The 25,264-nt window shown below is 44.1% G+C and overlaps 2 protein-coding genes across 3 annotated transcripts; one reads left to right on the plus strand and one right to left on the minus strand.

Annotated features, from left to right (window-relative positions):
• Positions 1-659: 659 nt before the first annotated feature.
• spinb (spindlin b) lies at positions 660-9,558 on the minus strand. 2 transcript variants are annotated; one of them, XM_080893863.1, is made up of 7 exons: positions 9,426-9,558; positions 4,759-5,094; positions 4,626-4,674; positions 4,382-4,476; positions 4,036-4,191; positions 3,494-3,727; positions 660-3,028 (listed from the first exon to the last, which is right to left on the minus strand). In XM_080893863.1, the coding sequence occupies exons 2-7, from the start codon at positions 4,808-4,810 to the stop codon at positions 2,829-2,831; spliced, it is 786 nt and encodes a 261-aa protein (XP_080749989.1). In that variant the 5' UTR covers positions 4,811-5,094; positions 9,426-9,558; the 3' UTR covers positions 660-2,828. The 2 variants fall into 2 exon arrangements, with proteins under 2 accessions (XP_080749989.1, XP_080749990.1); XM_080893864.1 differs by lacking the exon at positions 9,426-9,558 and adding an exon at positions 6,023-9,398.
• A 2,073-nt stretch (positions 9,559-11,631) lies between these two features.
• On the plus strand, positions 11,632-25,152 carry mfsd14bb (major facilitator superfamily domain containing 14Bb). Its single transcript, XM_080893353.1, has 12 exons — positions 11,632-12,064; positions 14,415-14,507; positions 14,739-14,801; positions 14,920-15,047; positions 16,553-16,667; positions 18,396-18,614; positions 18,705-18,818; positions 19,238-19,309; positions 20,117-20,229; positions 20,314-20,411; positions 21,780-21,922; positions 22,002-25,152. The coding sequence occupies exons 1-12, from the start codon at positions 12,008-12,010 to the stop codon at positions 22,230-22,232; spliced, it is 1,446 nt and encodes a 481-aa protein (XP_080749479.1). The 5' UTR covers positions 11,632-12,007; the 3' UTR covers positions 22,233-25,152.
• The last annotated feature ends 112 nt before the right edge of the window (positions 25,153-25,264 follow it).

A 25,264-nucleotide genomic window follows, 5' to 3' on the forward strand; every position in this document is an offset into this window, starting at 1 on the left:
AACAACATAAGGTGGGAATCCTTCAATGGCATTTTCATCATGTGCATTCTGACGGGATATTAAAGTACAGATTCTAGAATCGTGTGGGATCAGATTCTGAAAACAGAACCTCAACAAGCCTTCAATCAGAACTCACACGTAAACCAGAACAGCTCTAGAGAGAAGTGACTCCAATCAGAGACAAATGTTTTCTAGAATCTGAAAACAAAAAGACCAAAAACAGCTTCAACGTTTTCCTCGCATCGCACAGAATCAAACCGCAGCTCTCAAAGAGCTTCAAATGTGCAGGCTCCATTTTCTGCACGTACGCTCTCGAATTAGTAAGGAAACTGTCGACACGCCTCCATGTGGCTTCTACTGATTCTACAGCAGCCTGGGCCTGATGTTGTAGAAGGTTCCAGAGTCTCAAGTAAAGAAGGATTCAACACAATTTCAACCAAAGACTCTACAAGCATTTTTCTTTGAATGAAAATACACATAAAATCTATTTTAGTGCAATTCTGGAAACAGATTCTAGAATAAACTGTAAAAAGGATTTAAGATTTGTTCTAGACTCCGTAAAATATTCCAGCGCTGTTTGAGATCAAACCTGAAAAAGGTTCCACAGTTAAACGATTCTAGAATCTGACCGTCCAGAACCAACACAGACAGGATGAAGAGTGTGTGTGTGTGTGTGTGTGTGTGGGGGGGGGGGGACAGAGGAACAAATGAAATACTGAAGAAATAAATGTTCCATCATATGATGTCTAGGAAAAAAACTGACTTTTTCCAACACTTGAAAAAACGTTTTTGTTCAATCAATCAAATATCCTCCAGAACCAGAGTCATCCAGAGCAGCACATAGTTTGATGTAAAACCACAGAGCCCCGAACATTAGCTGAACTGCTGAAAGATATTTTGTCAACTCTGGAAGTCATAATCATCTTTCCAAACCAGATACATTCTTGAATCGGAGACTTTCATGGGAAACAATACTGAAAAACAGACTCTAGAACAAAACAAAAGTCTAGAATATAAAAAACAATTATCCCACAAAAACCTCAGAAGCTGAACATGTTTGATTTTCTAGAATATTTCGACCTTCATGTTCTAGGATGTATAGCTGGGCAGTTTAGGACAGTTGGTTCTGCGACCAAGAGGACAGACGTTGGGACAACATAAAACAGATTCTTGAATAATTAAAAAAAAAACCAAAAACAATAAAATAATAATGACAATAAAAATGTCTGTTATACATGTTGACGGAAACAGACAAACAGGGTCCAGAAGAGCAGGTTAAGGTCCAAATCTGAGAGGATGTTAAGATTTCTAATCCAGATTTGGCCCAGAATCAGGGAAGCTGGGGTTCTCAAGACTGTCTACAATGTTTGCCTCAGTGTTGTAGAACTTGTGGGAAATCTAACAGAAAACCTTGAACCTAAACGGCAAACGAACGCGGTGAGATGTTAAACTTGGGTATTTTAGTTCTAGAGGACGAAGACTTGTTCTAGAGCTTGGGAATGCAGAGTCCAGGATGAGAACTTTAAACCGTTTCCTCGCGCTGGAAAAAGGGGGAAAAAACCGCGCTGATGAGACTCCGCTGTAAACCAAAACGTATTTCACCTGGGACGTGTCGTCTAACAGGAATGTTCTGGACTGAAATCCGTTTGGATCCAGAACCAGAATGAACTGTTTGGCAACTACAAAGGAAATTATGTTGGATTTTTAAACATATAGTTTGAGATCTTTTAATCAGGCACACGAGATGTGGTTCAGGCAACATGGCTGTTTATGCGTCAGCTGTTTGGTGCAAGAAAAAAAAAAAAAAAGACCACCTACTGTGATGGGCGGAGCTACATCAGCTAAGAGTTTATGCTGTTTTACAGCGAGCCGTGAACCCGGGGACGAGCGCCCAAATCCAGAGTCAGTGAGCAAAGTGAAATCCGTCAGTTATAGAAACATTACTGTACACACCTGCAACAGCCGCAAGCGTCCTACAAGCTAAGTGGGTAATAAAAAGTATACACAACAGATAAAAACATAAAGGTGTCAATACAGAGAAAAGGTATGACACAAACCATGTAAACTCTACAGCAGCAGCAGGAGGAAGGGGAGCACACCTTTATAAAAAAACTATTTTGTGTTTAAGATCCGACGTCAGCTTTGGAGCCAACCAGGACAGCTGTTTTTATGACGGAGACGACAGATGTGAACCCAAATAACAGCTGCAATGATGGAAAACATGCTCAGAAAACAACAGTATGGTGTCTTCATTCACACTTTGCTGTTTCCTGGATGCTGAATTTGGGAAAACAAACACTGAAGATGTTTGATGTGAAACATAAAATGATTGTGGGACACAAACAGCAACAAGAAAGAGACAAGTGATGAACCCAAAGTCTGTTTCCCCGCTGCATCTCTCAGTGTTGGTTTGCAGATAGACGTCGTCGAGAATGCGGCTCCTGAAGTCCCGTCCCTTCATCGACCCCCGCAGAGCTGCTCGCCCCCCTCTTCGTCAGATAACGGAGGTCGCAGAGGGTCCGACGGGGTTCAGGGAAGGGAGTACTTATTCAGAAAACCTTGTGTTCTCTCTGTGGGGGTCTCAGGATCGAGTCCTCTCTACACCTCTGGGTGAAGCAGATTTTATTTATTCAAAAACCGATTTTGTGAAAGTGGAACGATGAGCGATGGACGACTGGAGCTGGTCTGAAGGGCGCTGTCTGGATTTTTGTCCTGTTTTAAGGCATTTCACCAAAGAGAGTACAGAGCTGACTGGTCTGCACTGGGCAGAGGGTTTCTGGGGGGGTTGGTGGTTCTCAGCAAGTCTTTTTTAAACAGGGTTTCTGGTCTTAGGAGGTCTTGACCAGGTCGTAGACGTAGATGTGGAAGTCGTCGTCGAATTTGATGAAGTAGACGGAGGGTTTGGCCTCCACCTGGTGGATCACCATTCCCGACCTCTTCCCGCCGTCCTCTTTGGCATACTCGACCTGTTTGCCCACCAGACTGTCGACCACCTCGCCGGGCTCTCGCTCCGCCGTCACGCTGTCGTCTGCAGACACGAACACAGAGAAAAGGTCAACTTTATTTATCGTCTTTGCAGAATTTGATCACGAGGCGATTGATAGAGTATTAAACACACCAAAGCAGCAGGTGTTTGATAATCAGGAAGTACCAGCAGTAATATTTAATCGAGTACTCTGCCTCATGAAACAGAAAACCAAAGCAGCGCTGAGCTTGTTTGAGTGAAACCTTGAAAGGAACCCACATCAGCCAGCGTGGAAGCAGCAAGCGTCTGGATGGCACAGAAGCCGATAAAGGCCCACATGTGGATTACTCTCACACACACAGGAAGGAAGCTGAGCCTGCGAGCACTGGCAGCGCTCCCACTCATGAACACGTTGGTTCTTTGATGCCAACAACTTGCTGCTTCAGCGCTCAGTTTCCTGCTTCACTTTTTACTGAAACAGAGAAAAACGTGGCGAGCTGTGACGCCGCCCAGTGCGCTCACACTCACTGGAGTCGGGCATGATGCGCAGGTCGCCCTCCTTGTAGTCGTCCAGCAGCTGGTACATGTAGAGCACCGGGTCCTTCTCGTAGGTGATGTAGAACCAGGAGGTCATGATGGGAGCGCGGGCCAGCACCATCCCCCTCCACTCCTCCTTCGGCCCGTCCTCCGTCTCGAACATGTGCTCCACCGCCTTACCGATCATCGTGTCTGCCAGCAGTGAGTCGGTCACACGGGCCGGAGCTGGACCAATCGCGGGACAGAGAGACACACGGAGAGGTGCGGTTACATCATTGGGACGCCGGGCAGGATGTTAAATAAAGTAACAGCAGTAACTACGTGCATTTACTCGAGTATTTGGCTTAATCTGCAGCAATACAACAGAAAACGTCTGACACAATGAGCCAATCAGCAGCCGCTGCTGCGGACCTCAATGTCCATAAAGTTTGTGACAGTCACACGTTAAAACTCGTCTGGCCGTGTGTCGCTGCGGCTGACAGCTTATTTCCGCCACGAGCCAAACGCGGCGGCCATGACGGGTGGCTCCTCACCCACTCTGTCGGGCAGAACCTCCAGCCCCACCACCCGCTCGTCGGTGTACAGCTCCAGGCCGTAGATGCAGTCGAAGCCGTCGTATTTGATCAGGTAGAGGGAGGGGTTAACGGGCACCTGGTCCAGGACCGTCCCCTTCCACTGCGACGACTTACCTGAGAGGAAGCAGACACGTAAATACCAGCACAGGTGACTCGTTCTCACACGATGCTTAACTTTCTGCGTTTCTATAAACCATCATTTGATCCACTGAGGGACATGTTAATGTTTAACTCGCCAAACTAATCAAATATGAAGCATCAAAAGGAAAATGAAACAGAGGAGAATCACATGGAGCCGACTTACTGCCCTCCTTCCAGATGTGCTGGATCCTGCAGCCCACGATGTTCCTTCTGGGCTGAGTCAGGGTCTTGCTGGGACCCACGCTGGTCCTCTGCTTCCTGCAGGGAGGAGGTTCAGACACGATGAAGGGTGAGGAGGAGAAGATGGTGTGACACCGGTGCGAGCTGGTGACTTTTCATTCATTTGTTGTGTCTTTTAATTAAAAACTTTATTGTAGAAATGAAAAAAAAAAAACTGTTTTACTTACTTGTGCGGATTCTTTTTCTTCATCATGTTTGCAGAGACGCCCGAATGTCCTGAAACACACAAACACATCAGTCTGATGACCAGTCGGCAGCGTGTCACGGACATGGGTGGAGCGCCTCGCTCATGTAACTCACCTCCGTCCGCTCGGGGCCGCGGCGCCGTTGGGCTCTTGAAGGGGGTCTTCATTCATCCACCTGTAGAGGAGCAGCCAACCACACCAGCAGTCCAGGCTAAATGCTGGGAGTTTGTGTTAAGACGAGGCTGATGTGGAGGGTGGAGGATGAGGATGGAGGAAAGGAGGGGTGGGGCAGGAAGGGGGAAAGGGTGGGGAGAGGAGGGAGGAGGTGGGAGTGAAGGAGCACCAGGAATTAGGCTGGACCCTGGAGAGGCTGCATTCAGGCTGGGTACAGACTAACGCCTGGAAGTGACGTCACAGCTGCCAGAACCTATACGGGAACGATGCGTTCAATCTGAGGAGGAAAAGACGGAGACACGGACACGTAAACGCCAACGTTTTACATCAGAGTGATGAATTTAATATAGACGTTTTAATACAACCACTACGTAAAGTTTAAAAAGCTTGTTTTGTTAAAGAAAAGCCAAATAAAAATGTGTAAGTTTTAAAAGAGAAAACAAACAAACAAACAAACAAACATGGCACACGAGGCTGAAACAGGAAGTCTAAACGATGCATCCTGACAGTTAAACAACAAAAAATCCAAACAGGAAACTCAGTTTATCAGTCACGAGTTTAACAACGTTTGATTGGATGAGAGCAGTTGTTAGACTGGAGGTCAAAAGGTCAGCAGAGCGACTCGTGGTGAACAGCAAGGACTGATTAGCCTGATGAATCTCGCAGGTCGGACTGAATGCAGCGACGTTAATGTTTTATGGATCCTGACCAATCACAGCAGCTGAAGGCGTCTCCTTTTAAATCGCTGCTGAAGGTAAAACGTCCAGCGTTGGATACATTTAAAGCAGAGTTTGTGACTAATCTGATTACTGGTTGGCAGTCAAAGGCTCTAAAGGTCAGAGGTCAAAGGTCAGGAATGCTGCAACCCGCTGTTTGTTACTCAGTGAGTCAGTCCCATAGACTCACACGTTAAAACAAAAGAAACAAACATGTTTACAGCCTGATCCGCTCTTTAAGTGATGATGTATGAATTTTGCTTCTGGGCCCAAACTGCTCTGTGTTTATTAAAGCTGTTGTGTTTTTAACACGTTTTAATGTTTTGTATCTCGTTCTATTTGATGTCAACAATCCCCGAAAAACAGTCAGTGATCCCTGTCGGCCTCTCTTGGTTTTAATTATCATCCCTATTCATTTTAAAACGCAATTTTTAAGCCCTTCTGATGTAGCTACAGCCCAGCCCATGCAGCAGTATATTAATCACTAACCTCGTATTGTGGATGGATTGTCTCAGTTGTTCTCCTGACTGAAGTTTGGTCCATTTACAGCATCCTGCCATGCGACTGTATTTGTCTCTAACCATCAGGAACCTTCACGTTAACTTTTATCGAGTGGAAAAGTGTTAGTGTTCGTCCTCCAGCTTCACTGTGTTTATGCTAACATAGCGATCACGTAGCACATCATTATATAGCAGCTAGCCCAACTTCAGTAACCCTGCAAACGTCACTGCTGTTTAGTTTCCTGTCTTCATTTATATTGGGAGTGACAGCAGAGCTGTAGATGGATTATTTTCTCCTCCAGCTGTACGGGACCAGGATGGTTCTATAACTCTGGATCACAGCTGTATCTGTCAGCTTTAGGCCAGAAATACAGCACTGAACTGAAGCTAACACACGTTTATTCGACTCCTGCAAATCTGCAGGAATTGAGGAAATTCAGGTTGTGGTTAAGAGCTGAAACAACAAAGACAGCGCCAGTGCAAGTATATGGACCTCACCATCTTTTAATGACACACAGATTATTAATTTAATAGATGTTTGATCATTATCTTGTAGTTTTTAATGAAAGTGCCACGTTTTTGCTCTTGGACTCTACTACAGCAGTTTTGCATGATCCAAAGTTCAAAATAATCCTTCTTTGTTGGGCATCGATGCAGTGAGATGGTAGATATTATTCACATTAAAAAATTAAAAACATAACACCTGTGCATGAAAAACAAATCCAAGCAGACGAATATCCACACAGTCTTTTAATACATATTATTATATATAATAATATAGTTCCTGCCAAATAAGAAAGCGAAGCGTTAACCAGCCCTCCTACCATCTGATAAATCAGCTCAAGGACCACGAGAAGTCAGTCACCCTCGTCACTTCCTCTCTAGAAAGATCAGATCTACGTAAAAACAGAACTGCAGCAGGTAGAACAGTTGGTGTGAACGAAGATGCCTTCCTCTGGTAACCAAACAGAAAACAGGACTGAGCCTGAAAATCCCCTCCACGCTTTAACCAGGTCACAAACGGCGGCGGGAGGATTCGCACCGAGCTGCTCCTGATGTTTGCAGCTGTCACCGCACCTGCAGCAGAAACCACAGACCTGCTGCTGCGACACCAACCGCCAGGTCACAGTGACATCACCGCGTAACGGCAGACTCGCAGCAGAAGAGCAGGATAGAGGGTCACTCTGAGAAGCAGCCTTTAAACTCCGGACAGGTGAATGAGCATCTGCAGGGAAACCTTCTCACACTGAATCCAAACAGGGACCCAAACAAACCCGTCTGTAAGCGCTACACTGACAAAACCTGATACTTTATTCAAGAATATCATCATCTGATCAACAAACTCTGGACTCAATATGAATTTGTAATGAAATATTTCTACAATCTTGAACTGAATCCACGTATGTGCGCTTCAAACCCAAGTATCTGCTTTGTAAACATCTGAAATGACACCAAAGCTGCTCACCTACATACTTTAATGGCACACCGCGCTCAAAGACACGCGCACGTCAGGAAGAAATAAGACACTTACTTATTAAATCTGATTTCCAGACAATATTCTGAATAGATCTGGTAACATTAAGAGTTCGTTAGTAAAGGTGACTTATTCTGCTCTCTCACAGTAGCTCTGCGTGATTTACAGCTCAAAATAAGCCTTTGTTTCCTCACACTGCAGCCTTTCCTCCTCAGGCTTCTATTTTCAGCGACCTGTTAAAATCCACCAGTGACCCGTTTAAACTTAGCTTGAATCCAGTTTGAGTTTTGTATGAAAATATAACGGCTAAAACTTTTCCCTATAATTTAACCATTGAGTTACTTTTGCAGAAATCATTAAGACCAAAGTGTGTCCTTCAGATTTACTAGAATGGTGAGCAACATACATGGAGAACCGCGGCGACCCGTTCAAAGGTCATGAAGTCTGACCCTGTGTCCTCGGTGCATCTGGAACGATCCGCAGGTTAAAAGGAAAAAAAGAGGTTTTGCTTTAAAATACTGACTTTGTTTTTAAATCTAAGAGTTTTTCACAGCGTTGTGGATCCACTGTGTTGTTTGTTACAAGTGTTTCCAGCTCATGTCGTTTAAGTCGTGGCTTTTGTTCCGTGATGGTTGATCACTGCTCATTTGCCCCTTCAAAGCAGGAAACTTCTCAGTTTTGTCCGCCCCGTGGAGTGTGGCATCCCCCAAGGCTCCATGCTGGGACCACTCCTACTTTCATTAAATGTGCTGCCTTCTTGACTTTTATCTAACGTTTATACATTTTTCCATCTCCACTGTCATCACGCTCACATTCCAGTCCAGAATGAAACATCATGGGACGTAACGCACTTTGGCTCTGCTCCTATTGTGACAGTGAGTGTGGGGAACTTGTCTGGATTTAACCTGACAAACAGCAGTCCATATCTGAGGGAATTCCTGCTCTACAGATGCCTGTAAGACGATCAGCATCAAGTAAACTCCGTTTGAAACGATTATTGGAAGGTTTTCTAATCGTGGTTCAGATTTGTCACAGAGAAACAACAACAAGTCTGACAACTACAGAAGTTCAGGGACACTAGAAACTAAAAAGAGGCAATTGGACTTAAATTTAGTGCGAGAGGGCCGACATCTCCCAATTTTGGAGCACAAACTTACGAAAAATTAATTTGATTGTTTTAAAAAACCAAGCAAACAGAAGGTGTGCAGATGAGAGAAAATAAAGTAAACAACAGCAAAACACCTACGTGTGAAGTGTCACTAAGCTCGCGAGTAGTATCCTCCCCACAGTGGATAACCTCCGCCCTCCGGCCACTTGGAAACACCTAAAACTTTAGTTTGCTGACATTTTTTTTTTTTTTTTTAGCTCTGCCATAAAAAATACTTTGGTTATTATGATTACACCTTTACTCCACGGGGAGAGGGGGGTTGACCGGGGGACCGACCTCAGGTGTTTGCCTCCGGACTGTGTGGCAGGTGAGGACGGCCTGCTGACACCGGACCGACTCACTGTTGTGGCTTCAAACCCACACACAGCGGTTCTTAGAGCTGCTCCCTCCGCACCTGAAGGCTGGAGGAGCTAGTCCTGCTGCTGCTGATGATGATGGTGGTGGTGATGAAGATGACCACGCAGAGGTCACACTTTTACCCGCCCCCCTCCTCCTCCTCATCGAGCTGCATCCTCACGCTAAATATCAAAATATGCGCGCAGCTAATTGGCTCGTTCTCCCGCACGCGCGGCGGCCATGTTGCGCCAGTACCGAGAAAACCCGCAGCGGTGCGAGAGCAGGCGCAGGCGAACAAAGGAGAAGGGAGGTCTGCTGCGGAGAAAACGGCCGCTGAGCGCGCGGCTCTGCACACAAACAGCGGCGCACGCACGGCTCGGTCACCGGTGGCGCGTGAGGGTCGCACGTTCTTACCGACACAGAGATCAGAAGCGCCGCATAATCCCGATCAGCCGCCGAGGCTCCAAATTGATCCGCTCAGCCTCCCTTTGGCGCTCCGCTGCGTCAAGCTAGCTGCGCCAAGATGGAGGGAGGGCGGGAAAGAGGCGGCGCGCCCCTTCAAAATAAGAGCGCCGGCTCTACATATTGCCACCAAAGTAAAAGATGAAATGAAGGAAATGCTTTCCTTCAAGTGTTATGTGGACTTTTTTTTTTTTTTATCTCCCAGTCACCACTAAAGTGCAAAAGTATTTCAGATTAAAAGCAGGTGACCTGATTGGCTGTTTTCAGTGCTGAAGAGCTTACTCTCCCATCACTTACCCTGGGTCGCCCCCTCAAGGCTACTGTTGTTGTGATTTGGCACTATATAAATAAAATGGAATTGAACTTTCAAACTTCCACAAGGGGGCGACCCGTGGCAAGTGATTCTACAGAAGCCTGTGGGAGAGTAAGCTCTTCAGCACTGAAAACAGGCAATCGGGTCTCCTGCTTTTAATCTGAAACACTTTTTAACTTCAGTGGTGACTGGGAGATAAAAAAGTCCACATAAAACTTTAAGGCTCGTGTAGCAACAGAAATGCCAAACTCAAAGATATTATAATAAACACACAGGTCAGAATATGACATGTTAAAATACTGGACTATCAACATTTTAATATGACAAATAATGACACAGTACAAGATCATCAGCGGAAAGCAGAAAGTGGAAAACCCTGGCCTATAGGCTTATTGAAATTGCACATTGAAAGTGTGTATCACTAATTGTCAGACTGGGTTTAATAACTCTTATCTTTTCTATTATTCTTCTTATGAAATGAAATCCTTTACGTAAACAGGCAATCTCATTGATATTAAGTTCTCTTTTTCAGGAGAGTATGAAGAGAGACAGCTGCACTGTAAAACGACATGATCGTGTTTTGGAGCTTTTTTTGCCTGAAGCCTGATAAATTCATAATGTCATTTATAGGTTTATCAGTACTCAGTCAAAGAAGGACCCAGTCTAAACTGTCGTCACTGTTTGACTCTTTTGGCTTTAAGCATTCAGTTTCCTACAGACCTCGCTGCAGCTCATTGTGGTAAAAGAGAATATGTTTTCACAGTTTTGAATATTGAGCACAGAGCAAAAATAATTATAGATCATATTTCTGTTAAACAAGGAATGATTAAAATGATTTACGGTAATGAATAATTTAATGGTTTTTGATTTGTAGATTTTTGAGGGAAATGAGTAAGTTATCTTTAAAAGTCTCTACAGGACAGCGGTGCTTTCTTACAGATGTTACGGTCAGTCCAGTGAAAGACTGCTAAAAAAAATACAGTAAATTCTCAGTAGAAGGATTGCCAGCAAGTTACTTATAATTCCTAATGACCTGACTGTGATTACAGGATACTTATGTGTTTTTATAGGTTAATGAAACAATTAAAACAAGCAAAGGAAACACACACACAAAGAGTGGCGACTTTCAACCCGCAAAGATTATCGATGTAGCTAATGAGAATCACAGACACATGATGAAAGAGGTTCACATTCCTCTCTATCTGCCTATGTATTGGTTGAATTGACTGATATTGTTATTGTAGACACAACAATACTTATTTTATGTTGAAGAAGCTATGATTTAAAAAAACAAACATTAACAAAACGAAAACATAGATAGCGCTGTTATTTTAACTAACAGTTTTGTTTAAAAAATTTTAAATAACTGTGTACCATAAATTTACAGTCACAGCCAGTCAGGCCTTTATTTTGAAAAACCATCACCAGAAGTGCAGTTGGTCACGCGGGCTGCCTTGACGTTTGTGCCCGTGCGTGTTCGCGCTGACGCCAAAAAAGAAAATCTTCCACAGCTGAGTCCCGCCTTTCCCCCGCTTGCTAAAAAGTGATCCATTGTATTGTTCGCATCCCCGTTCGCTTCCTGCCAAATACTGAGCCTCTGCGCTGACCAGTTTCCTCACAGACAACAAAAGCGCTTAACTAAGAAGTTTTTAGTCTGCCATGTTTTATAAATGAGGATTTTCGCTGAAAAAACGACGCCATCACTCTTAATAAGTATTAACAAAACTGCACTGTGCGGTAATATCGGGTCCGGCAGGGGGCGCGCTTTTTAAGCGTAAGTCTCACTGATCCAGAGTCCGATGTTTCAGCTTTTGCATATGTAACAGACGCCCTGAGCAGGAGGAAATCTGATCTGGAAACAGATTCTTTTGGCAGATGGATGTGCGTTTTGTTTTGAATAACCTACACCGCCGCGGGGCGGTGCTTGTCCCACTTGTTAATAGAGAATTCGGCGGTGCGCACGCGGTGTATTCCGGTGATAAAATAGAGCCACAAGCAGCCAGCGAGCAGGTCAGAGCGGAGGAATTCGGCGAAAACGAAAGCCGAGTCTCCTGCTCACAGTTACCGCTACCACGAAGAGCTCCGGGGTCGGGTCCATGATAGCTCAGCAGGGACACATCTTAATCTCACGCGGCGGGGCATTCTGGAAGAGACGGAGACACCTCGGGAGGATGTCCCACAGCGCGAACCGGGAGTGAAAATCTTCTCAGCAAGATGTGAGATGATGCGGGAGAAAACTGCGACGGAGGCCAGCGACATGGTGTTGGTCCGGAGCTCGGTAAGTGCTGTGGGTTGACGTCGCCGGCCAACGTCGGTGTGAGCGGGCGATAAAAGAGGCTAACGACTGCTTTAATAAGCGGATTAAACGGCTTTGATGTCCCGCTGACAGCCATGTTTGACTCACCGACAGAAGCTAATTCAGTTAGCCTGACAGGGAGCGGTAAAACAGGAAGCTAATTAGCTGTTAGCAAACTTCGGGCGATAATTAAAGCTTAAAACATCCAAACAGTAAACTGTCGCCCGTCTGGTTCGGAGGTGTGAATGTTCAGAGGTTTTAATTCAGGAGAAACACCGTAAAGAGCCTCGGTAACAAGTAAAAGTCCTGGAAACAGAGTATTGCTGCAGTGAAAGTCCGGAACTAAACCGAAGTACTGCACTCAAATTACATTATAACACTATTACAGTAGTATTACTCCGGCATTAATACAAAGTACATGAAAAAGTCACGATGGGTGTTACGTTCGTTTCTTTATTATCTTTAATATTTTTTGAATAAAGTTTTAAGTTTGTTATTTGAATGATCCTAGGATAGATATCATTGTTTAAAATTCTTTTAAATGTATGTTAACTATTGAATCATTTTCAATTAGTTAATTTGTTTTTGATTATTTATTTTTCTTTTCTTGTTTTAAATGTATTCCTGTATTTGATTGGTAATGGAGTAGACTGTATGTAAACTGCCATACATGATGTTTGAGTGCACACACTAAGCTCCTTCTAAACTGTATTCAGAGGTAGTTTGTAACCAGAGCCAGAAAATTCAAAGTGGGATTAAAGTGTAGGTTTAAAAAAATGAAATATTAAAATCAGATGTCAAAGCAGTTAAGCTCATGTAGCTGTCTGTATTTTTAAAACAAATGCGTTTATAAGGAGAGAAACAAAGCTGGGGTGTGGTTATCATTGTCCATCATTATCACTGCATTTCATCCATTGTTGTTTTTTTTAAAAGGGTGTAAACACAAATGATAGTTGGATGGATGCGACGGGGACGCACTGATTGTAAAACTCCAACCCTCCTGCCTACACCCAGGGTTTGGTTTGTTGTGGTTGCATGCACCAGGTATTCACACTGTTGAAATGTCAAATTCATTTGGAGAGCTACTGACGTCCCGTCAGCCTGCAGCGAGCGTCTGTGCTCGATGGAGGCAGCGTCCAAACTATGTGGTGCGACTGGTCTGTGGGCCACTCGTCAGCCGGCTGTGCAGAACAATAAAGTTCTAACAAACAAACAGCTGAAGTGAAATGGTGTTAAAGACAAAGTGTCCGCTGCAGCCGCTGTCTGGACACTTCGAGTGTGTGTTTTCTTTCGTGCGTCTTCTGTTCCCTGTGACCTCTGCTGTCACTCTTCTCTGTATCGGTGAGGTTATAAACCAATCAGCATTTGACCTACGCACAGCTGAGCTGCTGGGTGTTTGGAGGACAGTGCAGGAGAACGTTTGCATAGGTGGAAAATCTCGTTGTACGCAAATGGAGAGCATCTCTGCTAAGCCGACAGTGCTGTCTCCACATTTACAGTTTCCACTTGTCTTTGGGGTTCAGACTGTTTGAAGACACCCAAAGTGACGTGAAGCTACATCAAACAGTGTGGTGGGAAGCCTTTTTGCAGATTTTCTTTGCAGTTGTGGTTACTACTGTTTGCACGATGCCAGCAGCTCTGCAGATTTTGCCACATTAAAGTTTCCATAAACGCAGGCGACACTCTTCAGTCGACTGAACCTGGAGGCTGAGCCCATGGCGGCATTTACTCCCCACAGAGCCTCAGACTCAGAAAACTGCAGTTCCTCCAATGTCCAGCAGAGGCTCCAGCAGTGAGTCAGTCCCCACAGACGCACCTGTTTAAATCCAGCTTACTGTTACAGAGATTTATAAAACCACTTACCTGAACGCACCTTCCCTGTCTCAGCCCCGGTAGTTACAGCCGCGCTCCTCCAAACAGTTTCTTTTTCACAAGTTTTAACAGATCTGTGAAAACAGCCTTTTCTTACTCTGCACTGTGCTGCGAGCTTCAGCTGGAGGACAGATTATGTGGGTTAAGTTCCAGCTGATGAGGAATCACTGGAGTCGGTACCTCCTCCTTCCTCTGCTCCTCTTTAAGACGTTCTCGGTGTCTCGCATACAGCACAGTCTTATTAGCCCATAACGACGCTGAGTTTATCAAAAATGAAGAAGCGATGCAGCTGAATGCTGGAGGACAAACGTGTCTGTGGGTGATGCTTCCACTGGCTTTTAAAGCACTTTTCTGAACTCTGATGGGTCTTAAAGTGAAAGCAGCTGCTCTAATGTCATCATGTTAACGGGACGCATCACAGGAAGTGAGGTTAATGCGTCTGCCTCTCTGCTCGCCACAGCACGGCCGAAGCCGAGCCAGAGTGATTCACGCCGTGGTGGTGATCTTCTTGGAGTTCTTTGCGTGGGGCCTGCTCACCACGCCCATGCTGACCGTAAGTACATGCACACCTTTTGCTAAAATGTGTAAAGTGTTAAAGTTTTCATGAAGTTTTCAACCTTTTCCTGCAACTATAAACCCCAAAGTGGGATTATTAAAACCTTGAATGTGTCCTCGCTGAAAGCATCACATGACCAAAAATGATCTACAGGCTGATGTAATAAAGGGCGAACCATCATGGCGTCTACGTGCTGAGGAAGTGAAAGTAGTGTGTTTGTGGTTTCAGGTCCTGCGCGATGTGTTTCCTCAGCACACCTTCCTGATGAACGGCCTGGTGCAGGGGGTCAAGGTAAACCGCTCGGCTGTTTACTGTCAGCGCAGCTTTCAGCAACTTCTCCTCAACTTAACGCTTGTTGAATATTACGATATCATGGCGTCTCTGAGTTTGTATTTCTCTGTCCGTTTAGGGTTTCCTGTCATTTCTGTCGGCTCCTCTGATTGGTGCTCTGTCAGACATCTGGGGCAGGAAGTCCTTCCTCCTCATGACAGTGTTCTTTACCTGCGCCCCCATCCCCTTCATGAAGATCAGCCCCTGGTGAGACTAACCCTCTTTCTCAGTAATCTTCCTCTCGGAGATAAAAACATGAGTGAAGAAGTAAAGAATTACGAGCATTTAAAATTTTGGTTACAGCTTCAAACACGAGCACAACACAGAAAATGGCACATAGCACATACGACACTCTTCATAAAACATGAAAGAAACGCGACTAATCAGAAGAGAAGGATACAAAAATATTCAAAGGCTAAGTAATCTGACTGAGGAACGGTCGACGTCACGATCAGCAGAGAGCTCGTCCCTTGATCGTTCTGTTTACAGCTGAGAAACGCCGTGTTTCACAGCTCGCTGAGCTCAGCTCAGTTTGAAATCAGAGCATCTGTGGTTTGTTTTGTTTATAGTTAGCTTGAAACTGGAACCCTGCTAACTCGACTGTAGCTGCACCCGCATCCCAACATCATGTGGAGAGTAGAAAACAGTAGAAATATAATCGCAGACTCCTTATACGCTGATATGCCCCTCAGCAGGCTTACAGCAGTAACCAATCAGAAGAAAGTTGTATGAAGGAGGTGGAGCTAAAACAGCTGCTTGTAGTCCTGCTGCAGACTGGCTCCAAGAATAAAGATGTCGTCTTATGTTTGGACTCGTTTTTATGTCCTCGATGATAAAAATCACATGTAGAGTAAACTGGACTCTGGGCTGCTTACAGGCGTGTTGGACCACATGTGAAAATCAGTGGCATGAAAACAGGCCGAGTAATCAGTGTTAGCTGAGGAGAAGGAACGACGGCTCCATTAAGCTAGCAGTAACAGGCTGCTGCTCAGCCGTGCGTGACAGGAAAACTCTGGACTCTAATCGCCACAACTGTCACATGTTGATCATGTGAGCGGCTCAGGATCAGCAAACACGCTGAAGGCACACTGGCCTCCTCCTCCTCTTTTTCCTGCTTTTCACCCAAACACAGGAGTTACAGTCACTTCAAAGTAAAAAAAAACGCACCTATGTTGGATTTCTGCTGGACTGCAGCAGCGATCAGCTGATGTCTGACTGTCACAGAGTCACATGGTTCATACATTTCACAGACTCTCCAATAAAAGACTAGATTAGAGTGTTTTTGGTTTAACGACCGTAACATCAGAGTCACAAGACGACAACGCTTCCCTGAAAGCAGAGCGAAAACGTTAACTCTTTAATCCTCACATCACAGGAAGTGAGGTTTCCTGTGTGTGTGTGTGTGTGTGTGTGTGTGTGTGTGTGTGTGTGTGTGTGTTTAACAGTGAGAGAGTTCTTTAAACTTAAGTTAAAAAGCATGATTCGATTATTTTGAATTTGATGTAATTCCTGAGACACTCTATAAGTCTCACAGAATGCTCTTTCCCCACCTGAGGGGTCTCTTATTTTGAAATAAAATGGAGGAATGTCCTGTCCTGGTGTGTGTGTGTGTGTGTGTGTGTGTGTGTGTGTGTGTGTGTGTGTGTGTGTGTGTGTGTGTGTGTGTGTGTGTGTGTGTGTGTGTGTGTGTGTGTGTGTGTGTGTGTGTGTAGGTGGTATTTCGCTCTCATCTCAGTCTCCGGGATTTTCGCCGTGACCTTTTCGGTAATCTTTGCCTACGTCGCCGACATCACAGAGGAACACGAGAGGAGTACGGCCTACGGACTGGTACACTTACACTAAACAAAACATCCATGTCATACATTTCACTTACAAATATTTTAGGATGGTTGAATCGTAGAAATATTTTTATTAAATGTTAAAAGTCACGATGACTCACAGATTATATCAGTTATAGTTAAGGCTGCTCGATTATGGCAAAAATGATAATCACGATTATTTTCACTGAAATTGAGATCTCGATTATTTGACGATATTTATTTAACCCTTTAAGACCTACTATAGAACCAAGTCCACCAGAGCTTATATTATTTTTTTACATGTTGTAGAGCCATTTTTGGGAGCATTTCAAGTTGCTATACAACTGTTATAGCCCATATTTTAATAATATAATAGTCCATAGTAACTACATTAATTGCAAAAAAGTGCAAAAAACTACAAAAAAGTTTTTTACATATATTTCTACTTGGAGAAATTTAAGAGGTTTATCCCTCAAAACTTTAAATCCAAAAAATTTGCAAAAAATAGTTTACAACAACAGGAAATTTATTTTGAGTGTCTTCATAGTTTTATTTTGGGGAGACAGCAATTTTTATATACTGCAGGAAAAACAAAAAACAATCCTGTGATGCAAATTTGCAAAGAAAACAGCATCAAAATAAACTATTTCTAGCAGTGCAATTCGAGTTCTAAGCATCCCAGAAACTGTAGTTTTTTTACTTGTAGGCTTTTAAGGCCTACAAGTAAAAAACTACATTTTCCACGAAAATGACGTCACTTCCGGTTTCGGGCAGGAAATGGCGGACATGCGATAGTTCGCGTTGACGTCTTTTTCAATGTGGGAAGTGTTACGAACAGCTGATCGATCGGCAAAGCGTGTTTCTGGAATATTATGTTTTTGTTGCTGCAAGAGCTTTTATGCAATTTTTACAAAGCTTTATGTGGAAGGAAACCGTGACCGAGGACAAGCTGATGGCATAAGATGTAAGTACAACTCCTCCAGTTTCATATGCAAAACAAGTTATTGCGCTAGCTTACACATTCAGGTTCTACAGGGATTTAAAGGGTTAACAATAACAATGTGTTGAATAATGACTTTAAAAAATAATATAAAATAGTTGTCAAATACTGATAACAGTGCAAATGTTTGTAATATAAGAAATAAATGAAAAATGTAAACATCTGTGTTTAGTGAACTTTGCAGTGTTGCTCTGTGGTGCAGCTACGACACCGTAGCAAAGTTTACACACTGTGTCCACTTGATCCACGTCTGACTGAACCCATAATGTTTCCACACCACCAGTTTTTTTTTTTTTGTTTTTTTTTTTTTTTTTTTCACCTCTCTTTTCAACCAACAGCAGTCACTCTCCTCTCCAAATAACTTCTGCTTAGCTTTCCAAGCTTCCCTCTGGTCCTCTTAATTGTTGTGATGCTGTTCGAAATGCAGAGAGGTGCGCTCGATTTGCCACACGGAGCAGCGCGAGAGCAAAGCACGAGGGAGGGGCTAATAATCGGCTCAGTCATTTTTAATGATCGTTGAAAGCCCAGATCGTAATCGTGATTAAAATTCGATTAATTGAGCAGCCCTAGTTATAGTCACAGATGTAAAAATCAAAATTCAGTAAAAATTTGAAAACAAGTTCTTAATTCCGAATTTTATTTTCAGAAACTGAAACATTTTCAGGTTTGTTTTAAAATTCTGACGTTTCAAGTTTGAAGCCCTGCGCCTGAGGTCAAAGGTGTTATGTGCTGATTTCACCTCCCCTCCCTCGCCAGGTCTCTGCGACCTTCGCGGCCAGCCTGGTGACGAGTCCGGCCATCGGGGTCTACCTGTCTGGGCAGTACGGAGACAGCCTGGTGGTCCTTGTTGCCACGGTGATTGCTGTGGCAGATATTGCGTTCGTGTTCTTCGTCGTCCCCGAGTCGCTGCCGGACAAGATGAGGCTGACGTCCTGGGGGTTCCCCATCTCCTGGGAGCAGGCCGACCCCTTCGCCGTGAGTCTTTTCATCGCTGTTACAGCTTTGACGTGCTCTGCGCTGACTGATAGATCGATTGATCGATATTTGTGTTTTTGGTGTGTTCAGTCTCTGCGTCGGGTGGGGAAAGACACCACGGTGCTGCTGATCTGCGTCACCGTGTTCCTGTCCTACCTGCCTGAAGCCGGGCAGTACTCCAGCTTCTTCCTCTACCTGCGACAGGTAACGCACAGACAGCTGTGACCAGCATGTGCTGGATAGACTCAGGAGGTCAAAGCTACACGTTCAAGCGCAGGAACACTTATTTGTTCCCTTAATCATCAGGATCAGGAGATTTATGGGATTTAAATGATGAAGCATCTCCACCGTTATTCAGTGCAGCTCAGTGAGTCCCAAAGTGTGGCTTGCCACCCCCTGGTGGGCCCTAAAGGTACTGCAGGAGGGCTGGTCAGACATTATATTTAATTATTTTAATTCTGTATTTAAATTTTAAATTACCCCCCCCCCCCCCCAAAAGAATGAAACAAAGATGAAAGTGATGTTTTTTTTCTTTGCCATACGCAGATTATTAGAAAACGAATATGAATCAATGAAAACCCGAAGGCAGAAACACTGACGAGGTTTTCATCTTCATCTTTCAGGTGATCGAGTTTTCTCCGGCAGCCATCACCGGCTTCATCGCCATGGTGGGAATCCTCTCTATAGTCGCTCAGGTACGCTCGTCCTCACAGAGTCGCACCGTCTGCTAACTTTATGTGAACATGTTCAGCCGACAGCCAAAGACCCGACGATGTTAGAGAGAAACAATCCTGAAACTGTTAACCTGCTGTGGCTGCAGTAAGGAGTCATCTTATCTTTGAGATAAGATGACTCCTTACTGTCATTGCACCGTTATCTTTAGCACAGAAGTACAGTGAAAATGGGAAACTGTCCCACGTCGGCAGCGAGCGCAACTCAACACAATGCAGTAAACTTGTAAAGTGGAGAAAAGATGTGAAGAATAAATTAAAGAATGAGTGTTCACTGTGCATTAATGCCTCAGCTCTGTAGGTCGCCTCCAGAGATGAGCCCACCATGGTGGCATCATCTGGGTGGGTACTGACACAGTCATGTGTGCCCAGAGTGTAGAGTCGGGGGCTGAGGAAAGATGGGGACCGACTGTAACTCTACACGGTCAGAGAGAGAGTCTGATCCAACAGGGGGTGGTAACAGGAAGTCCAATATCCAGCGGTCCCTGTTAGTCCGGGAGCATCGTATTAAAAACAGCTAACGCCCGCGTTGTTCCGAGTGGGAGACGGTGCCGTGGAGCATCTTCAGCTGAAAGCCCTCAAAGTGTGATTTCTTTGTTTTGTTTTTTTACTCTAAATGCGTGCTGACGTCACAGTGTTTGTTTCAGGTTTGTTCATTTAGTTTGACATGAAAAGCTGCGGTAACCCGTCACACAGACGACAGTTTGTCCTTCTAAACCCTGTAAATGTGTTGCGTCCTGATTTCTTCACTGTACGTCTCGTGTCTGTCAGACGGTCTTCTTCGGGGTTCTGATGAGGACCATCGGTAAGAAGAACACGGTTCTTCTCGGCCTGGCCTTTCAGCTGTTCCAGCTGGTCTGGTACGGCTTCGGCTCCGAGCCGTGGTGAGTCCCAGCGTCTCGCCCGTGTCGTTTCCTGTTTCCTGTGAATGATCTGACCTAAACGTTTATCTGCTCGCGTCCTTACAGGATGATGTGGGCAGCAGGAACTGTAGCAGCCATGTCTTCGATCACCTTCCCAGCAATCTCTGCTCTGGTGTCACACAGCGCCTCACCCGACCAGCAAGGTGAGTTGCACCTGACCATCCGAAGGGGCGTGTCTTAAACAGGGTCTGTGTGGCCGTGGTTTGTATCAACATCTGACTGTGTCACATGGATTTAGAGAATAGGTTGCAATATGTTTATTATTTTGGCAATACTTCTGAAAGACTGAAGATTGTATGTGGTGTTCCTCAAGGTTCTATTTTGGGACCTAAACTCTTTAATTTATATATTAATGATATTTGTGACGTATCTAAAAGGTTAAATTCGATTTTATTTGCAGATGACACAAATTTTTATTGCTCTGGAGAGAATTTGAAAGACTTGGTTGAAATTATGACTTCTGAGATGTTAAGAATAAAAAAATGGTTTGATGTAAATAAATTATCTTTGAATCTGACAAAAACGAAATATATGATATTTGGCAATCGTGTAAAGGAGGATAAAGTCATTATGTTTATAGAGGAAGAATTGATTGAAAGAGTTACTGAATTTCGTTTTTTGGGTGTAATAGTGGATGAGAATTTGACATGGAAATCTCATATTGAACATATTAGAAAGAAAATGGTCAAAAGTATTTATATTTTGGGTAGTATAAGAGATTTATTAAATTATAAAACAATGCGTATTTTATATTTTTCTTTGTTTTTTTCATATATCAACTATTGTGTTGAAGTTTGGGGGAATACATATGAGAATACCATAAAACCTTTAAACCTATTACAGAAGAAAGTTATACGAATAATTCATAATGTTAAATATAGAGAACATACAAATAAATTATTTATAGAATCAAAATTATTAAAATTAGGAGATTTAGTGAAATTACGGACATTATTAATTATGTTTAAGGCTAAAAATAATATTTTACCTTTTAAGTTACAAAGAGTATTTTTGATGTGTTCAAGGGGAGAAGAGAATAGAAGGAAATTTTATTTTAAACATCAGTTAGCCAGGACTACACAAAGATTAATGAGCACAACGGTTAGGGGTATAAGACTGTGGAATTCACTTCATTATGATTTAAAGAATTGTATAAATTTACAATGTTTTAAAAAGTGTTATATGTTTAAAACGATAACTCAGTATGAAGAATGCGAATGAATGTGATGTTGGTTTGGGATTCGACCGGAGAGAAATGTCAATATTAGTTTGTTCCTGATTTTTGGTGCCCACCGGTGATATAAGTTCGATGGTAGATAGGGGGCAGGGTTTAATAAGAATATTTTCTTCTTCCTGCTCCTTTTCACACATGGTTGTTGTGTTTTGTTGACAGAAGATGTGGTTGTTTTGTTTGATTGTAGTACCAAGTGTGAAATAAATAAAAATGAAATGAAATGAAATGAAATGAAATGAAGGTGGTGCAGATGTGACTGAGGCGTCTGTGTGTTCAGGTGTGGCACAGGGGATGATCACAGGTATCAGAGGCCTGTGCAATGGTTTGGGCCCGGCTCTCTACGGCTTCATCTTCTTCCTGTTCAACGTGGAGCTGAACGAAGTGGAGCCGATGGCAGGAAGATCCACAGCAAGCACACAGGTGCGTAGAAATGCGCCTTGCTGATTCTTTCCTCGCTGTTCTGTTTCCCGTAACGAGTCGGTTCTCTCTCCGTCTGTAGAAGCTGGTCGTCCCGGGCCCGCCCTTCCTCTTTGGCGCGTGCAGCGTCATATTTGCTTTAGTTGTCGCCTTCTTCATCCCTGAGCGCCACCAGCTGGCCGAAGTCAAGACCTGCACCGCCAACAAGGCCGGCAGCAGCTCCGCCGCACACGCTCAGAACGGCAGCCCTCTTGCCGTGCCCATCAGCGACACAGAGGACCTCGAGCCGCTGCTGCAGGACAGTGTCATGTGACTCGTAGGCAGTCTGGCCAATTACAGAACAGAGTCTTGTCTGCAAGTCCCTCCCCCTGTTAAAAAAAACAAACCCTCTCTTCCCCCGATCCAGACCGTCGGGGAACGTTAGGCGGCGGCCTCCCCGGCAAACCGCTTTTTATCTCACTGATATCACTCACCTGTGACTCCTCCCATTCTTTGCCCAGGTGTGTTTGGGCAGGTAGAACCAAAGGGCTTTGAAGTCTTGCCTCAGTAAGAGTCGAGATCTCTCCGTTAAAACAGATCAGCAGAAGTAAAGTGGTCGTGTAGTCGTGCAGGATCGCAACGTTTTACTTTACGAGCCAATCGCAGCGAGGACGGGACCAGAGAAGCCAAAGCAACTGACAGCAGCCTCCCATACCTGTCAGTCAGGTCTGTACCTGACTCCACCCGTCAGGTTCGCAGAGGTGAGGCCATCAAATGCTCCTCGCTGTACGGCCGTGAAAGCTGACACTCAAAACTACGTTGTTGTTTTTTTTTTTTTTATGGGGGGGGGGGTTGTTTTTTGGATCGGAGGGCGAATCTTGGCGAGGACGAGGAGGTTGGAGCTGCTCGGGATTGTGGGATACAATACCAAATCATGATGAGATCCAGGTGTTTGTTTTCTGTCTGGATCTATTTGCGCTCAGACTTCCCGTCACACAGAGCATGTGCAAACTGACTGGCTATGATGTCATTGCCCTCTCCCGTCAGGAGTTTGCATATTTGGGAGAAATCCGAGTAAATAAACGGCGTGAAGCTGGAGGCGTCATTTAGCTCCGCCTCATTATTTCATTATTTGGTCTCCCAGTTTAATAGTTTTAATTTACTAATGTGGCGTTTTTGCTTTGAGCTGCAGGTGTGGTCCTTTTGTTTCAGTGTAGATTTTCCTGCGTTGATCCAGTAAACGGGACTCGGTTTGACTTCAAATCAACATTTAAATGCATTTCATGTATTTATTTATTTATTTCATTTTTCTCAGCCCTGATTTCAAACCTCCGCCCTATAGACGGTCTCATGTTTTGCCTCCTCCCATCCTGTAGAGGGCGCTGTACTGCTGTTTTATAGCCTAAGGCTGGACGAAGTCTGCAGGGTTGGAGTTTTTACAGCGTGGATCAAATTAATATCAACGATTTCACTGAAAACCGAGTTTTCTCTGAGCCGCAGTGACAAGTGATGGCTTTAAGGACAGAGAGCACCACCTAGTTTTTGCCATTGCTCCTCCCACAATCTGAGCCTCTGCGGGTCACCACCTCCTCCTCCTCCTCCTCGTCTTCTTCTTCTGTTTTAATACTTGAAGTTTGTTTCTGTTTGACCTGAAAGTGCTCTCCCCGTCCGCCTGCCCCTTCCAGGTCGGACAAATCAAACGCTCCAAGTTACTGATGCAGTTTGAACCTTGGCGGTCCCGAGGCGGCTGCTCACAAACCAACCGGTGCCGTGTTTTATTACTCTTTTGTGCTTATTTTGCCTTTTTGTTACAGGCTGTATTTCTCAGAAGGTCAACAGATCGGTTTAAAAAACCTGATCAGTCGTTTAAGTCGAGTTTTCTCCCAGTTCAGGTTAAAAACCATCGCATGTGCGCTCTGTGCAGGTTCTCACGTTTGCCCCTTAAAGCTTCAGCCTTCATGATGGGTTCATGTCACGTATGTATTTTTGTGCACAGAGCTCCGGCGGTCCTGGAGGTCTCTTCATGTCCAGTTTGAACCAGTGAAACCAGTTTAAGAGCACATGTGGGGCTCCAGCTGTTGCTTAAAGACAGATCGATGAATCAATGATCTTGTGAACCAGAGCACAGGTCAGGTGCGTTTACCTGCACAGCTCGGCTACTGTAAGTGGAATATAACTCGTGCTGCATTCAGGCTCTGTTTCTGTGTGGGAGATGATAGTTTTTGACAGTTTAAAGTGACCAAAGGTTCTCTGACAGATGACGTCACCTTTGAGTGGTAGTTCTTCCTTATTTTTCCTTTTTTCCCCTGAATGCAGCATGAACGTTGTCATGGCTACAGGAACGCCTGATCATCCTGTTGTGACGTTGATGATGATGTAGCTCAGAAGCACAATCGACTGTTAGAGAAGCTCTCGGCTTAATAACCTTTAACCTTTTAACCCTTAACGCCCACTTGCCGATGATGTCAGATGGTTTATTTTCCTATGCTCACCGAGTGTCCTCAAATGCCTCGTGGAGAGTCTTGGATCCCACAGTAGTTTCTCCGAGTACTGAATGCCTTTCTGTCTGGAATATTCTTTAGACTCAGTCCAATTTAAAACTGGATCATTGGAATTTTTTTTGTCTTAAGTTCACAAATTTGTGTCCTTCATGTTGGAATTCAGAACCTAGATTTAGTGATCCGGCCGGATGACTCAATCATTCTTCCTGCTTTTCTGTTAAATCTGACGATGAGATGAATATTCTGGAGATTAGGGCGGCTGATTGTTGACTCCATGATTAAGAGCGAGTCGCTCCATCACGTCGTCATCGTGTCATAAAGTTTTTAATGAATTTCCCCGTTGATGATTCTCCGAAACTGTTCATGAAGTGAAACGTGACGTTTTTAAATGTCAGCTTGTGTTTGGTCACACAGACGATGGAGGCTGTAAATCCTCCTCAGAGGCTTTTTTTTTTTCTTTTTTTATGGTGAGGCGTGAAGGCTGACGCGCCAACATGGCCGCCGCAGAGACTGACAGACATTCCCAGATGTTCCTCCTCTTCCTCCTCCGTGCAGACCTTTTGCTGATTGCTGCACTTTAATTTCTCTGAACGTGTGCCTGAATCACTCGTGTTCATATCACTTTTATATTTAAACCGAGAGACGTGTCACGTATTTTGCTTTTGCTCTTTTATCTTAAGAACATAATTTTGAATAATATCTATGATAACGTGAATATTAATAACAATAAAGAGAAACGTGTGACATTTGAAATGTGTTTATTTTTTATTCAGTTTAATTTGACTTTTTTTTATTTAAAAATTAATTTTTTATTGATTAAAACAAAGAAAAGTATTTGTTTAAAAAAAAAAAAAAAAATTTTAAA

The sequence above is a fragment of the Rhamphochromis sp. 'chilingali' genome (assembly GCF_963969265.1).
Source record: "Rhamphochromis sp. 'chilingali' genome assembly, chromosome: 10".
In the NCBI taxonomy this organism is placed as follows: Eukaryota; Metazoa; Chordata; class Actinopteri; order Cichliformes; family Cichlidae; genus Rhamphochromis; species Rhamphochromis sp. 'chilingali'.

What these genes read in the sequence shown, in the direction of transcription:
- spinb (XM_080893863.1), bottom strand. Translation starts at nt 4,810, where the DNA reads ATGAAGACCCCCTTCAAGAGCCCAACGGCGCCGCGGCCCCGAGCGGAC. An exon ending in AAGAAAAAGAATCCGCACAA is followed by an intron (nt 4,477 to 4,625) that starts GTAAGTAAAACA and finishes TCCTCCCTGCAG; the next exon opens with GAAGCAGAGGACCAGCGTGG. An exon ending in GCACATCTGGAAGGAGGGCA is followed by an intron (nt 4,192 to 4,381) that starts GTAAGTCGGCTC and finishes GCTTCCTCTCAG; the next exon opens with GTAAGTCGTCGCAGTGGAAG.
- mfsd14bb (XM_080893353.1), top strand. Translation starts at nt 12,008, where the DNA reads ATGATGCGGGAGAAAACTGCGACGGAGGCCAGCGACATGGTGTTGGTC. An exon ending in GCCTGGTGCAGGGGGTCAAG is followed by an intron (nt 14,802 to 14,919) that starts GTAAACCGCTCG and finishes CTGTCCGTTTAG; the next exon opens with GGTTTCCTGTCATTTCTGTC. An exon ending in TCCTCTCTATAGTCGCTCAG is followed by an intron (nt 19,310 to 20,116) that starts GTACGCTCGTCC and finishes CGTGTCTGTCAG; the next exon opens with ACGGTCTTCTTCGGGGTTCT.